The 16,383-nt window shown below is 34.2% G+C and overlaps 1 protein-coding gene across 5 annotated transcripts; it reads left to right on the forward strand.

The window, feature by feature from the left end:
- si:dkey-177p2.18 lies at nucleotides 1-10,956 on the forward strand. Of its 5 annotated transcripts, none has more exons than XR_012395746.1 (16): nucleotides 1-94; nucleotides 301-365; nucleotides 539-629; nucleotides 899-957; nucleotides 1,920-1,987; nucleotides 2,842-2,885; nucleotides 3,018-3,138; nucleotides 3,292-3,343; nucleotides 3,426-3,561; nucleotides 5,031-5,096; nucleotides 5,651-5,742; nucleotides 6,279-6,360; nucleotides 6,445-6,546; nucleotides 6,672-6,767; nucleotides 7,680-7,751; nucleotides 7,874-10,956. XR_012395746.1 is itself a non-coding variant. In XM_073933291.1 (16 exons), the coding sequence occupies exons 3-16, from the start codon at nucleotides 587-589 to the stop codon at nucleotides 8,024-8,026; spliced, it is 1,131 nt and encodes a 376-aa protein (XP_073789392.1). In that variant the 5' UTR covers nucleotides 1-94; nucleotides 233-365; nucleotides 539-586; the 3' UTR covers nucleotides 8,027-10,956. The 5 variants fall into 5 exon arrangements, 4 of the variants coding, with proteins under 4 accessions (XP_073789392.1, XP_021324310.2, XP_073789391.1 ...); XM_073933291.1 differs by having other exon boundaries at nucleotides 233-365; nucleotides 3,426-3,506; XM_021468635.2 differs by having other exon boundaries at nucleotides 3,426-3,506.
- Nucleotides 10,957-16,383: the final 5,427 nt, after the last annotated feature.

The following is a 16,383-nucleotide window of genomic DNA, read 5'->3' on the forward strand; positions in this document are numbered from 1 at the left end:
ACATCCATTGTGCTAACCGCTTGGAAACGCTCCACCATGGAGTGGCTTTTCATTGCCCTGGCAACCTATTTGCTAGCCCTCTGTCCTGTCGAAGGTAAGTGCTAGAAGCATCAAGAGCTAGTAAGATAAGCTGGAGCGCAGGGCTTATGTTACATGTTGAGATTGACCTGGGATGCAGGGAGTTGATATTGATCAAGAAGTTAAAGGTCTATGTGTATCTATGGATCAATAGAGGCTGGCCTGTGTCACATTTCGATTCTGAAGTCTAGAGGACTCATGGATTTTAATGTTTTCCCCAAGGAGACGAGTGGAGGCTGGAATATGAAGAAGGACTCAGTCACTACAGTGAGGAAGCTCTTAGGAAGGTGTGTGTGTTTTTGTGCTTTGTCATGCCAGTATGCTTTTGAGTCTATGGATATAACCTTACATCACATTGTAAACATTTCACTGCTCTGGTTATGACTTGCCTAATATTTATGTTGTCAGGATGTGATGTCACACACAAAAAACATCAGTTTTTCGTGTTATTTTGTTACAGGAGTTTCCTGAGAAGACCAGGCCAATCAGTTTCAAACATCCACTTTTCATGTGTCCTGACATGAGCCCCTCCTCTTCTGTGCCCACCTCAGGTAGGCTGCTGTAGGGTCAGTGCTGTGCCCACATTGTGTGATGAATACAGACAATGTGTCAGTGAAGTCAATATGATAAAATGTGATTATACAAGCTGTCAGTGCTAGTCATGCAGGGGAAATTTTGAGGCGTTTTACCTTTGGCAATCATGTTTATCACTGATGAATGATAGGTCCAGTTGTAGCACAGGTAAATAGACAATGTGTAGATAAACATTTGCTCTATGATCATCTTTTTTGCTGTTCTAATCATCTAATTTCTGCTGTAGTTGAGCTGGTGAGAGCAGCAGATATAAAAGTGATTGCTGCTCTTGGAGATTCATTGACTGTGAGTGTGATAATTTACTCTTTATTTTTTATATTTCTTGCTGAATGTAACTCTAATTTGTTATCTGACAATCGAATTTATGCCACACTGTATTGTCATCACAGTCAATAGGCAAAATCCAGAAACCTAAAAGAGATGATCACCCAAAAATACAACCCTGTTGAAACAAACAGCATATGCTGCTGGTAAGGTAGTTTTTGACTCATGGCTGCTGGTTGAAGCTGGTTATTTGTTGGTCATGTACTGGTCAGAACCAGCTTAAACCGGCATTCATGTGTCAAAAACCTACTTTACCGGCACATGCTGAAATTTGCTGTTAGTTTATTCACCTTCCAGACATCCATGATTAAGGTGAGTATTTTTCTCTGAAAAATAAATGATTATTTTAAAATGATTACATCCTTGGTGATGATTATTAAGTAAATTTAAAGTTAGCGGACTTTAAGAGTCAAAAATAACACATAGGTAAAGCATAATTAAAACCATGTCTCCTGACAGTAAATTGCAAATGTAACAATAGGTCGATAAAAGAAACAGATCGTTGTTTACATTTCTATTAACTTTAATTCACAGCCTCAGTCTGTTCAAGACAATCTGAAGCATTTATGAGCTTCCTGACTGATAGGGCATGGGCACAAAATCACGTCTTAGCTAATGTTGTTTGTTTACAGCATGGATGAGTTTAGCCAGGATCCTTCAACCTATGTTAAAAGCAAGTTTCTGATGTGTCTGCACAATCAGAACATGTACCTGTACAGTCACTGTAGGTAATACAGATTTGTCTCAGATCCCCACTGTTTGATATATGTCATGTGACAGGAAGCCAGAGGTTAAGTAAATTAACAGCAAGCTGTCATTTTTGGGTGAACTATCACTTTAAGCAAATAGCCAAATTAATTGTTTCTAATAATGCAAGATGTAGTAAATGAAGCATTAATAATCTGTATTTGTCTCACTTGTAGACAGCCATTGGTGCGAATGCAACTACAGTTCTTGGCATACCAATTGAATTTCGTCATGTGTCATGGAGGTACCAATACTAATACATTCATTCATTCATTTTCTTTTTGGCTTAGTCCCTTTATTAATCTGGGGTCGCCACAGCGGAATGAGCCACCAACTTATCCAGCATATGTTTTATGTAGCAATACGGACAGAATTATTAGTCCCCCTGAATTATTAGCCCCCATGTTTATTTTTATCCCCAATTTCTGTTTAATGGAGAGAAGATTTAATAACTCCTCTCTAATAACTAATTTATTATATTTTTGCCATGATGACAGCACATAATATTTCTACGACACTTCTATTCAGCTTAAAGTGAAATTTAAAGGCTTAACTAGGTTAATTAGGTTAACTAGGCAGGTTAGGGTAATTAGGCAAGCTATTGTTTAACAATGGTTTGTTCTGTAGACTATCGAAATAAAAATAGCTTAAAGGGGTTAATAACTTTGACCCTAAAATGTTTTTTAAAAATTAAAAGCTGCATTTATTCTCGGCAAAATAAAATTAGATTTTCTCCAGAAGAAAAAATATTATCAGACATACTGTGAAAATTTCACTGCTCTGTTAAACATCATTTGTGAAATATAAAAAATAAATAAAATCAAAGGGGTGCTAATAATTCTGACTTCAACTGTACACTATGGACAATTTAGCGCACACAGTTCATCTATATAGGCTCGAACCAGTGACCTTCTTGCTGTGCACCACGTCGCCAATCCTAATATATAATGCTTTAATTTTAAAAAAAAAGCTTTTTTATATATATCTGGCTTCAACTTTGTGAAAAATGAAGTGTGTATTGTTTATCATGTCCAATTATGTTCATGTCATTGACTCAAATGATCCTTGTTTTATTGTGTTTATTTTATATTTGAAAAGCATTGGTGGTTATGGATCTTTTCAAGATGTCATTACACTGGCAAGTACGTCCTTCTACCTAAATATCGCTCATGTTCTGCATTAACAGTCAGAAATCTTCATAGTCTGCTTGTGAAATGTTTCTGAAATGTGCTTTTTACTTGAGTGACCTGAGCTCTTCTGTGCTTTTGATTTAGACATCATTCGACTCTTCAACCCCAGTTTAGTGGGACCTGCACCATCCAAGACTGTTCACGGGACCCCTGCTCCCCTCTGCGAGACTGGGTTTAACCTGGCTGTAACCGGACACAACACCTTGTAAATGCCAGTACACCACTAGTCACTCTTCACTAACACCTGATAATATGCAAGATATCTTTTGCTATAATTGTGTTTTTGCAACTGTTTTGATCATTTGTTATTGTACTATCACATTTGCCACTGACAATATGAGTTTTGCTGTCTTCCTAGTAATCTACCTGAACAAGTCAGACATTTGATCGATTCATTGAAAACATATGAGGTGAGTGTGTTATTTCTTTGGAGTACGTTTGAAATATACTGTTTCAATAACTATATTTATGTATGTTTTCTTTATGCTACAGGATATTGACTTTGATGTGGACTGGAAGCTGTTGACCATTCTCATTGGAATGAATGACATCTGTGATTACTGCAAAGACAAGGCATTGCTTACAAAGCTGTTTCTTTGGCAAGCTACAGACAGAAGATTCTTCTACAGTATTTACAGATTTTGTTCACAATGTCAAATCGGGAAGTAGAGGTTTAGTCGTTTATTGAACTCTCATTGAAATACTCATTGGGAAAAACCCAATGTGTTACCACTGGTTATAACAAGACTTTCAAACCAGGGGTGCTTAAACTTTTTCGTATGAAGGGCAAAAAACTAATATCATTGAAAGCCTTGGGCCAAAGATAAATATACCAAACTTTTTACCATGGGTAGTTTCCTAATTCATTTTATAATTAAAAAATGAATAGAAAACACTATTTTGAATCATATTATCTAATGCAGTAAAAACCTTTTTCATTAGAATGTATTGCAATAAAAACATAACCACATTTAAAACACAGTTGAGTTCAATGCTAAATACACTAATCAAGCAGAATCTGCCTTTGCCTTGATTCGCTTACCAAAGTCTCTGCATTGTCCTCTCTCTATCGTATGTACATTTTAAACTGTTAAACTACATCTGATTAATTTACATCATTTACATTAAAACATTTAAAAATCATAAAAGACAGTTTTTTTGTAGCTTAACAATAAAACAAACAAATATAAGGTTACATTAAAGCAGGCAGGTCAAATCAAAGGTTACCATGGGCCAACTTTGGCCCAGGGGCCCTAGTCTGGGCATCACTGTTTTAAACTGTTACGACTTGAAGAAACACTTCACCATTTTTGAAAATATACAAATTGTACAACTCCCCTGGAGTTAAACAATTGAGTTTGACCATTTTAGAATCCATTCAGGTTATCTCTGGGTCCGGCGGGAGCACTTTTAGCTTAGCTTAGCTTGTTATAGATCATTGAACCGGATTAGACCATTAGCATCTAGCTCAAAATTGACCAAAAAGTGGAAAAGCTTGACTCTTGACTGCTGTACTATGGCTCCAGAAGGCACACTAGTATAATAGTATGATATTTTGCAGTGTTGTTGCCTAGATACCTAGCTGGGGACTATTTTTTAGGTGGCACGTAAAATCATAAAATCATTGCACCTGCTGCAGCCATGGCTGCAAAGTTCCCTGATTATTATACCAGAATGAGAGCATAGTTCCTAGCTGTCTTGATCTAGAAAATAGCAACTTTCAATTTTCCGTCAGTCTTAAAAAACTGTCTAACTACAGAAGAGTCAGGCTTTAAATAGAAAAATTAACAAAACATTTTTTTAGCAAGATGCTAATGGTTTACTTACAAGGATTTAAGCAAAGCTAATTGTTTTTTTTAACATTGTCAATCAACTCACCATAAATGGTCACTTAATCAGATAAAGGGTTAAAACAGATGTTAAATTGATTGTGAACACACATTATCTCCTAGAAATGTATCTATGCTTTAAGGAACAGCAGTTCTAGGCCCGAAAATAGTGACATTTAAAGAGCACTTTTTTCTGTTCTTGGACATACTGTCCGGTAGGAATGTATTTATGGAGCCTCTAAATTTATGTCCTGTTTTGTACTCGCAGTCCTTGTTTTCGGTGGAGAACTTCATCCATTATATGACTGTTTCCTTGGAAATGCTGATGAATGAGGTAAGATTTGGACAGAAATTAATTTTGAGAGATTTGTTTTCTTTATCATGTTGTTTTTATTAGATTGTTTGTAAAACCGTGGACTTGATTGTATTGAGAACATACACTGCTATTTTGAGTCATTAAGATAAAAAATGCATTAATTTAAATAAAGCTAAGGACTTTTATTACAAACATGGTTTTAAATAAATTTCTGTTTTACAAATTCTATTAGTTTGCACAAAATATTTAGCAACTCCGCTGTTTTTGACATAAATAATAATTTCGTAAGGCTTTAAATCATCAAATTAGACTGCTTTCTGAAAGATCAAGGGACACCTAAGACTGGTGTAAAAATGCTGAATTTTTTGCATTAAAACACAAGAATAAGCTACATTATAAATTATGTAAAAATGGCTGTCTTGAATATTTGTTGGGAAATTTCTCTGTATTACTGTATTTTTGAAAAAAAAAATACAGCATTGGTGAGCTTCTCTCAATAACTTTTTATTGACCTTTTAAACATTTGAATGGTAATGAATTATTGATCACCTTTTTTTAACTGACTTTTGCAGGTGCCTCGAATGATAGTGAACGTGGTCCAGATACTGCCAATGGAGACCCTCAGGGAAGTACAGAAACCCACCCCAGGATGTCTTCTCCAAAGGTGCAGAACATTAAATCAGGCTTTTAACGGGACACTACAATTTTTAATACAATTTTGCCATATTTTAATCCATTCAGTCAATTTCAGTGTGTGTCAGGAGCACTTTTAGCTTAGCTAGCATAAAGCATTGAATAGGATTAGACCATTAGCATCTCTTTAAAAAAAATTTTAGTTACACTGGGTACTAAGACTGTTGGAAAATGAAAATTTGCTGTTTTCTAGGCTGATTTATCTAGGGACTATACTTTCATTCTGCTACTTCATTCCGAACTCTAGGGCACTTGTTAAATGAGCTTATTTCCAAAACAAGTGCTCCTTTAAAAACTTAAAGAGAGTGAGAGAGTGTTGTCAGTGGTGCATGAAAATGCATCTGCACTTTATATCTAATACACTGTTCAAAATCAGTAAATCAAAAATCTGTTAAAATGATTATTACAGATTATGGCAGTCAGTATGTTGAAGATTGTTGACACACCATCCTTCTTCCAGTGCTACAGGTTCATTTCTCTTTTTCTCCAATGCTCTGATCTGTGCAGGTCGTTCTGCTCCTGTCTGGTCAAGCCTGCTGCTGGATCCTCTGCCCTGAAGGAACTGGTTGGAGTAAACCTGGAATTCCAGGTGGCTTTGTCATCACATTTATTTAACATATTTTAAAGCTGTAATTTGCATATTCAGTTCTTAATAGCTTATTTTTTGCTGCAGAAAGCTCTGGAGCAGCTTTTGCACAGTGATCGATTCTTTAAGAAGGACTTTGCTGTAGTTTTGCAGCCGTTCCTGAAACATGCAGATCCTCCAAGACTTCCTGTAAGAACAGTGCTAATTACTGTCATTTATGGCAGTTTTGCATTATGTTTGAACTTTGAATTGGAAGTTTCTAATAAGATATGAATGTGCTGTTTTTGCTTTGTGACTTAATTTTCACTGATTAGAATGGGAAGATTGACATGAGTTTCTTTACCCCGGACTGCTTTCACTTCACCATGAAAGGACACGAGGAGTTGGCCAAAGGCCTGTGGAACAACATGGTAAGGAGATTTGATTTCTTTAACTCTAAACAATTTACAAAGCTCTATTTAGTTAAAAAAAAAGTTTAATAAAACAATTAAATGCGACAAAAATTAAAATAAAACAAAAAAGCAAAAAAAAGACACGTTAAAGTAGTAAAAAGTTATTATTTAACATTGCTTATAGAATGATCTGCAATAAAATAATGAGATATAAAATAATAAATTATATAAAATATAATAAAAAATGTTTAAAAAGCTAAATAAATAAATTGAATAAAAATTTAATTGGATTGCAACAATATATTGTAAAAAATACTGTATGGCTGCATCTAAAATCATCTACTACTCACTAGGTACTGCATTTGAATTTAAATGTACTACTCGGTTGTTAGAAAAGTACATTATATACAGTATAATACTTCACTTAGTAGTATAAAATGGAACTCGGACATACTACTCCATTTTGTCATAATCAAGTGACTTACCCATGTCAGTTGCGCCACTTCACCCCCATTCATGAATTATCTCTTAGTGCATCATGGAATAGCGTAGCGTCCATCGGATGCGCACTTTAGAATCTCGCCGGTAGTAGTCGGTCATCCATGTACATTCAGACATACTACTCGGCTCACATACTGTTTTTAGCATACTATGTAGTATAAGTACGAAATCAGTAAGTACATGATTTCGAATAAACAAATCAAAAATAAAATAAAGTTAAAGATAAAAGAAAAACACTTGATTTATAAAAAGGTAAAGAAAAAAATAACAAACTATAACAATTTTATTTATTTATTTATTTATTTGACATTTTATTTGTATATATATTTTTTATGTACAACATTTGAGATTGTTTTACCAGCGCAGCCTCTGATTATCACACAGGTACACAGTTTGTAAAACCTTTTCTCTCATTTCTTGTTTGGCAAGTTTCAACCTGAGGGGGAGAAGTTCATGGTGGAGAGCTTTTCAGACCCTATCGAGCTTGTTTGCCCTCAGGTGGTAAGAAAAAAACTACTAATAATGTTTTTTCATACAATTAGGACACTTTGCTGTGTTGGATTCTCTTGATAATTCCATTACTGCATCTCTTAATTGTCTTTCATCAATCTGACAAATCCCAGAGTCATCCGTACATTTACACCAGACCCGCTGCAGCGAAGTCCGGCTCATCTCGTCCTGAGTCAGCTGGCATCAGACTGGCCGTTCTCCACCTTATGCCTCCTTTGGCGCTTCTGCCACTCTGGACCTTGGCTGTTAATCTGGCCTCCTTGTAGGACATCCATATGGAGTATTGTGGTACATTATGTCTGCACACCCGATGTTCTTACCGTTTTATCCTTAAGAGAGTGCAACATATAAAGCATGAGTTAGCAGAGATGAAAAGGAAATTGGACTTGGTGAAATATGATGGTCAGTCAGTTCTGTATTTGATTAATCTGGGGAGTTTATGCAATGGAAACGGGAAATGTTGAAACCTCAGAATAGACGAATATATGATGATGATGATCTTTTGTGATCTACCCAACCAAAATAGCAACAGAGCAGGTGCAAAGCTACATTTAGCTCTGCATAATGCTGCTATAATTAATTTAGCTATGAAAGGTAACAGTGTAAGCTAGTTCCAGACGGTTTGAATCCGAGGTTTCACTGTAAACTCATTAAGCTAGTGCAGATAAAGGATTTGAATGTTGAGTGAGAATAATTGTTTTTGCTGCTGAAAGCATGGGGAAAAGTCAACTGTTTGAGAGCTTCCTAATGCCTGCAGTAATAAGATAATTGCTTTGGATGCTGCAACATGAGAAGTGCTATCGGTCTTCTCAAATAAAGCTTTCAGAAGGGGTACTTGTTTTCCCTCCATTATTTTCTTTGAAAATACGTTTTTAGCTTACATGCTGTCTCCCGTACACTTGTCTTCCATGTGAGCAGCACAATGCGACATAAAGATAGCTGAACCCTTTCAACCAAATCAGCCAAAGCATTATGACCTCCTGCTTATTGTGCTTACTTGACAAACCCCTGAAGATGTTCTCTGGTATCTGCAGCAAGACATTATCAACTGATCTTTCAGGTCCTGTAGGTTGCAAGGTAGAGCTACTGAAACTCCCAAACTTGTTGTTCCAGCTCATCTCCCAGATGCTCAGTTGGACTGGGGATTTTTGACGGCCAGGGCAACACTTTGAACTCTTCATCATTCTCTTTAAAGCATTCCTGAATAAGATTTCTCCATGTTTTTCTGCAAACCAGGACACTTCCACTAGTGGGCACCATTGAAATAACAAATTAGGGGCTTTCGCACCAGAAACTATCAACTAGGCTTGGTCCACCAAGAACAAATTTCCCTTTTAGCACATTTAGCTGGTTGCATTTGGTTGCATACACCATCACTAGGATCTCTGAAGTGGCGTACACTGGGTGATAGCAACATTCAACAAAATCCAAAATTATGATCAAAAGTGTGTTGTGTGTTGGTTATAATAGAGATGTAGTGTAGATGTGTAAGATACACAAAAGAGAAAAAAATAGTGGACTAAATCACTTATGATTCTGTTACTTACGCATACAATGGACCCTTTTCACATTTCCCAGTTTCTTAGCCGCAGAAGTCATCATAGTTGGGTAAACTTAGAGTGCAGTAAACGGGAAAGTACAACAAATAATTTTTCTTGCTATCGTATTTGCTGAAATAATAAAAAAACTCCACAATGGTGTTATCAAGACTTTTAGTGAAAGAAAAAAATGTGTGTGAGAATGACAATGACTTATTTAAAATGAGCTAAACCAACACAATACTTGAAATTTTATTGGGACAACTTGATTGTTAATGTTTAATCCACATAAATTTGTTAAAAGTGTTAAGTTAACTTAATCAATTTGTGTTGGGACAACATGAATGAATTATGTGGGACCCTGCATTTTTACAGTGTGTCCTGCGCCATAGATGCTGCATTAGAAACACCTCACACAAATGGTAATTCGTTTTTTGTAATTTGATGCGAAGACAATATAACACATACGTGAATACATGTACACAATTTTTTTTTTAATCAAATAAAAACGTTCAATGATTTAAGATTATGATGAATAAGGTCCATGGTGACGGGTAAATACAGCATTAGACATTAGATTTTTTTAAAAACATTAGATTTTTGCTGAAACTCTTTAAAATATTGTGCTGGGGTTTAGTATGGCATGCGTTCGCCCAATCAGTTTGTCTTCCACCATTAAATCGGGGTCCAGTAGTTCTAGAGATGTGAAGAAGTTCCTCCAGTGAGAGAATCAATATAATTTTTAGTAGGTGGCAGGTGTCAAATTTGCATCCACATTAATCGGCAGACAAAGTTTCACAGCAGAATACTGGACAGAATAACACACTCCACCAGCTTAATACTGCCTCGCTGTAAATTCTGGTGCTTCCTGAGATAAACATCTTCTTCCTGGGGTAAACGTTATAAGAAAAATAGTACTTATGAGACCAGGCAACCTTTTTCACTGCTCCAAGGTCTGTTCTGATGCTTGTGTGCCCATTGTTTGTGCTTTTAATAATGGAAAAAGGTCATCATGGGCGCTCTGATTGGTTGATTCACAGCTGACCTTCTGTGGCTTGGACCAGACAGTGTAAAGTTGTGCGATTTGTGATTCTTGGATGCCCAATACCTTGTCACCGATTTGTGGTTTGTTCCTTCTCAAACCACTGTTGGTAAATTTTCACCACTTCTGATCTGATCAAGACTTGCATATATTTAGATGCTTATTTGCCTTGTCATTACAATTTAGCCCTTGACAAAGTCACTCATTATTATTGCACAATTCTCCTGAATTAAACACTCAGATTTTTTTTCTCATGATCTGACTTATCTAGACCTAATTACGTGCTCTTGTTAGGAGATGATCAATGATATTCGCTGCACATTTGACTGGTCATAATGTTTTGGTTCATGGTCACTGATTGATTCAGTCCCATTTCATTTCTGGCTTTCTTTAACACTACTTCTGACATGAAGGAAAATGTATTTGGAGGGTTCAGACTTTTGTGTCCATTGTAGAAGGCTTGAGATGTTGGGCTGTGGGGGAACACAACATAGTATGTGGCTTCTTGAATTTTTGCATTATTCTTGCATTCTTTATAGTTGTTCTTAGCAGCTCCCAAAGGTAAAATGAATTTCAGCTTCTTCTTGTTTGTTCTTAATAAATATGTTTATGTCAATTTTGCTAGTTTGTTTGATTCTCTATGTGTTTGTTGAGGATTAGCTTAATTTACTTAATCTAAAAGGTAAGACATTACTCTGACTGCTCAGTGAGCCTGCATATTCATAACACATTGTTGTCGTTTAAAAGGAATTAGTTTTGGTCTCAAAACTGTCAAGTTCCAAGTGTTTGCTTGCTATTATTAGCCCTTCTTACTGGTTAAAAGCGTTTTTTAAAGAAGTGAACTACAAAGGAGTTATATTTTCCTATTGCAAGTTCACCTGCAGTAGGCTGCATTTGGTTGATGCTTTGCGATCACTGAGATCAGAAGAGTAAATGTAAATGTGGCAGTGCTGATGATGATTGTCTTATGAAAGCAATTGATTTATCTCAGCTTGTGGTTCATTTCTGCATTTTCATGATGAGAAATAATTGGACCCAAGAGCAAAAAAGAAAAGAAAAAAAACCAACAAAACAAAAACAACGACATGTTTATGTTCAGGGGCGGATTTCCCCAATTAACGAAGTAAGCAGCCGCTTAGAAAATCTGAGGGCCCCCAATACCTAGAAGTGTAAATTATACACATAACATCGTTTTCTAATAATTCAGCTAATAAGTCGGGCTAATAATTCAGGTGGTGTAATAATTCTGACTTCAACTGTTTAGGGCCCCCAAATCACTAAATCTGCCCCTGTTTATTTGTGGTAAGAGCCAAAAATACATAGCAGTCAAAATTGTAGATTTTTCTATACAATTATAAGTTATAGAATACTAAGTAAAGCTCAAGTTCCATAAAGACATTTTGAAATTTTCCTTCTTAAATATATCAAAACTTAATTTTTGATTAGTAATGTGTATTACTCAGAACTCTTTGCACAACATTTTAGATTTTTTTTACCCTCGGATTCCATACTCTCAAATTGTTGTAACACAGCCAAATCCTAACAAACCATACGTGAATGGAAATCTTATTTATTCAGTGTTCAGGTCCAAAACTTATGAATGTTTTTGTGGTCATGTGTCATATTTTATATGACTTTTTGATAGTAGTAGTTGTAGTAATAGTAAAACTTTATTATCCTTGACAGGAAATTTGTAATGGGCATCACCATACTGCTGCAGACATTCCATATAAACAAACAATAAAACAATACAATATACAGTACTTACTATAATTATAATGCTAATTAAGATAAAATCTTGTACAAAAGATTTCTTATTTCGGTTCAACATAGGGACTCTATATCTCCTACATCGCCTACATAAAAAAACAAACTAACAAAAAGTCTTATTTGTTTTATTTTGGCTTGAATAAAAGCAGTTTTTATTTTTATTTTTTATCAAATAAATCAGTTATTAGAAATGAGTTATTAAAACTATCACGTTTAGAAATGTGTTAAAAAAATCTTCTCACCATTAAACAGAAATTGGGGAAAAAATAAACAGTGGGGCTAATAATTCTGACTTTAACTGTAATATGTATATATTATATATTTCTACTAGGACCAATTTAAAATGCGTGTTTTATTAGCTTTAACTAAAAATGCTACATATGTTTTGCCCTTCAAACTAATATAAGCAGGAAAAAATACCTTGTTTCCACTTCAAAGGCAATTGGGTGCAGTCCATCACATGCACGTACTATTACTCCTGCTGACCGTTCAATTTTCGTCCAATTTTAGTGTGTCCAGAATAGAAAAATTGCATTATCTCCTCATTATAAACCAATGTTCATGTCTGCTGCCTCAAATTTCCTGCTTTTCTGCAATGCATTTGTTTAAGTCAACATCATTTTCCACAGCAGGGGTAAAATGTGTAAACATCAGCCTCTAATGTGCACATTATGAGAGACAACTAGGCCATTCTGTGTCACCTATGAACAATATGATAAATGAAGACTGTTGAGATAAACAATGAATGACTAACAGTTTTCTCAAGGACGCTTTGTCAATAATTTATTATTTTTTTAAAAGGAGAGCATATTTCAGTCAATGCAACATATCAAAATAAAAGAAATGTGTCAAAAAAAAAGTAGGCAGATTATTTGATGCGCATGTAAATGCATATCAGCATGTAAACTGAAATCTGTCAGGCAGATATGAGTGTAGTATATATTTGCATCTAATAATACTCAGTTTTCAGCATCTCGCATCCACTCTCGTTCATTCCCGCCACTCTCTTTACGGTGCTCAATAAATTAGTTGGTAGTGTAATGCTTCCCCTGAGGTCCATCATTTACTGTCTATGCCAATGTTTAATGCAGTCCCTTTCTAATTGAATTACTTTCTGTTCTGAATGGCAGGCAGCACCACTGACCGACTTCTGTTTGTTATTCAGTGCAAAGATTCATGGAAAAAACAACTTTATCTCAGCTTGACATTTGTTTTGTTTTGTTTTAAGGACAATTTGACTGCAATTAGATTATAAGTTTTAATGTTGTTTAGTTATTTTAGGCCCCCCAAAAATGGCTCCTTTACTGGAATGGTGTGAAACTTGGATGAATTGTGGCAGTTACTATGACAAGACAAACAAATAAGTTAAAACAATAATAAAGACTTTTTTTTTCTTTAATAAAAGCACTTTATAAATGTACAAACCCTGTCATTGTCCTTGTCCTCAGCCCAATCGGACCTATAGCTTTAATATATAGTTTTGTTATGCTAAAAACGGTCATTTAGAGAAAAAAAAAACTTCAGCAATAGCAAGATTAGGTTGTTATCGTTCGCGTCAGTTGATTAATAAACATGAAATTATAAACAAATTCTTCAAATATATAAAACAAAGAAATTTACAATTGTCCCCATGTTTCAGTCAGTCCTGTCACATTTGCATTAAATGCAAGATAGAATATACCTTTAAGACTATGACTCGGAAGTGACATCATTTGACAGAGGAGAAGCTGACAGTGATCATGAATGTGTTCTATGATTAAATTGTATGATTTTATGCTTGTTTTTGTAAGATTTTTTTTTAAGGATGACAAGCTTAAGTCAGGGCCTGTCACGTTTTTATGAGTGAAAATGTACATTTGTGGAAAAATGTCCCCTACTGTCTTAAAGTATGTTCGAAATTAAGCAATTACAACAGAATTTTTATTTTTAAATTTAAATTATAGTAATGGGGCCTAAAATACATAATAATAAAGAAAGAAATACATTGACATTAAATGTGGTACATTTGTTTCATAAACATTATGTTAGTACAGTTATTGTCTCCAGTAAGGTTGTGACCATGTGAGACCTACATGTGGTGCTCAGCTGAACAATACCAGAGGGTTAAAGTATTTTTCCTTGAATAATTTAATGCAAAGTTTTTAGGATCTCAATGAAAACCCACGGTTAGAATATATCTTGGCGTTTCCTTTATCATGATTGTATTAAAAGGATAAATTGTTTTAGATGCTTGAAGCTTCAAAAGAATGAGTTGTTATAGTAAAAAGTGTCTTGAATGCTTATTAACTTTTTTGAGCATAAAAAGTATCAAAGTGTAATAGGACGGCTTCCCCCACCCTTGATAAGTAGGTATATTGTCTACTCTTTAACCTGTTAATTTTAATCAAGATGGTATCTTATTTCAGCAATATTTATATTTTATTTTCACTGAAGTTATTTGAAAGACACTTTACTAATATATTATTAATATGTATGTTGTTTATGTTATTATTTTTGTATAAGTCATTTAATGCAGACATCAAATTGGAATGTTTTAAATTTGACCCTACTGAAATTAATTAGTTAGTCTGAAGCTGAATATTAAGAACCAGGAATTGTCCTTAGCAGGTCATCATTTTTGATACATATAAAAAAGATGTAATATGTTCATCTCTAGCCTAGATGTAATATGCTCGCACATTAAATACAAGCACAAAAATGTTACCCTTTATAATAACTATGAATCATCCAACAAGCATTAGCAAATAGTGGATTCATTATCTGTTAAGCATTAACTCTACATTAATAGACGTTAGTAAGCAGTTTATAAAAACAGCTACAAATGCTGTAAGCTTGACTTATAGCCACATTTCTAATGTGCTTAATAATTGTACTTTCATACTTCTACTTATTAATTGCTCATTACTAAATTCAGTATTGCATTACTTACTAACCATTTGTGTTTAAGATACAAATCGGATACAAGATATAAGTTGGTGGCTTTTAGAATCATTCAGAATGAGTTAGTAAAGGATTAATAAACTATTCAAATCAACATATACATATTTTATTATTCAGGCATGTAGTTATTGTTACTATGTATGTTAATAAATGCAGTTTTATGACCTAATCTAAAGTGAGGACTATTTATGCTAAAAATGACAATTAAAGCCTTAGTATGAAATGAACAATAAATGTTTGCAATCTTATCTAAAAAATAAAATTACTGCAAACTTTGAACATTCCTGAATAAAAGGAGAGTCAAAATACATTTAGTATTAAATACAATTAAATTAGATTTGATAAAACAACAATATAGTAATTTAACAATATATTATTATAAACATTTCAAAGTTATTCAATGAAGCTTAAACTGTACAGTCATTTTAATTTACGTAACATTGCAAATATTTTTTTCTTTAAAGGTTTAATTTGTGCGTCTTTAAATGAATAGAAATGAATACAGTTGTTTATTTTCTTTTTTTCCTGTTTAGAAAATAACTGAGGCTTTAATTGTCGTTTATAAGGGATTTATAAAGCATAAATAGTCCTCATCTTAGATTAGGTCACAAAACTGGATGAAGTCGAGTAAATAAAGCGTTTGTTAACATTCAAATGAACTATTAGTTGGTGCCTGAATAATATATGAATGATCATTTGAATAATTTATTTACGCATTCTGAATGACTCTAAAATAGCGCCAACTATTCTTAAATAACTAGTTTGTAAATGATGCAATACTTAATTTAGTAATGAAAAAATAATTATTAACAAAGTGTGAAAATACAGCCAATAAGCACATTATAAATGTACTTATAAGTCAAGAATACAGCGTTTGTATCAGCAGTTCTAAACTGCTTACAAACATCTATTAATGTACAGTATAGTTAATACTTATCAGATAGTGAATTCACTATTTGATAATGCTTAATAAATCATTTATAGTGTGTAGTTATTATAAAGTTACCAAAAAAAAAATACCTAAACACTTTTCTACATGAAGGGCGGACTCAACCAATAAGCAAGGTAAGCAGCTGGTTAGGGCCCCAGGGAATTAGGGGGCCCTGACCAGTGCCAATACACCTATATTAATCATAGAGCTCTTTTATAATTTTTTCCATCATATATAATAAAATCTTTCTATAACCATAACAATTTAATATTCTTACTTCTTTTCTAAACCCAGGGCTCCATGAATTGTGGAACGTTCCTTGCTGCATATTACAATCTAATCACAAGTATGGCTAATTAACTGTACATAGTTTTTGAAGGTTTTTTTGTGCATTTACTGTAT

This window comes from Danio rerio, chromosome 20, assembly GCF_049306965.1.
Source record: "Danio rerio strain Tuebingen ecotype United States chromosome 20, GRCz12tu, whole genome shotgun sequence".
NCBI classification, from domain to species: Eukaryota; Metazoa; Chordata; class Actinopteri; order Cypriniformes; family Danionidae; genus Danio; species Danio rerio.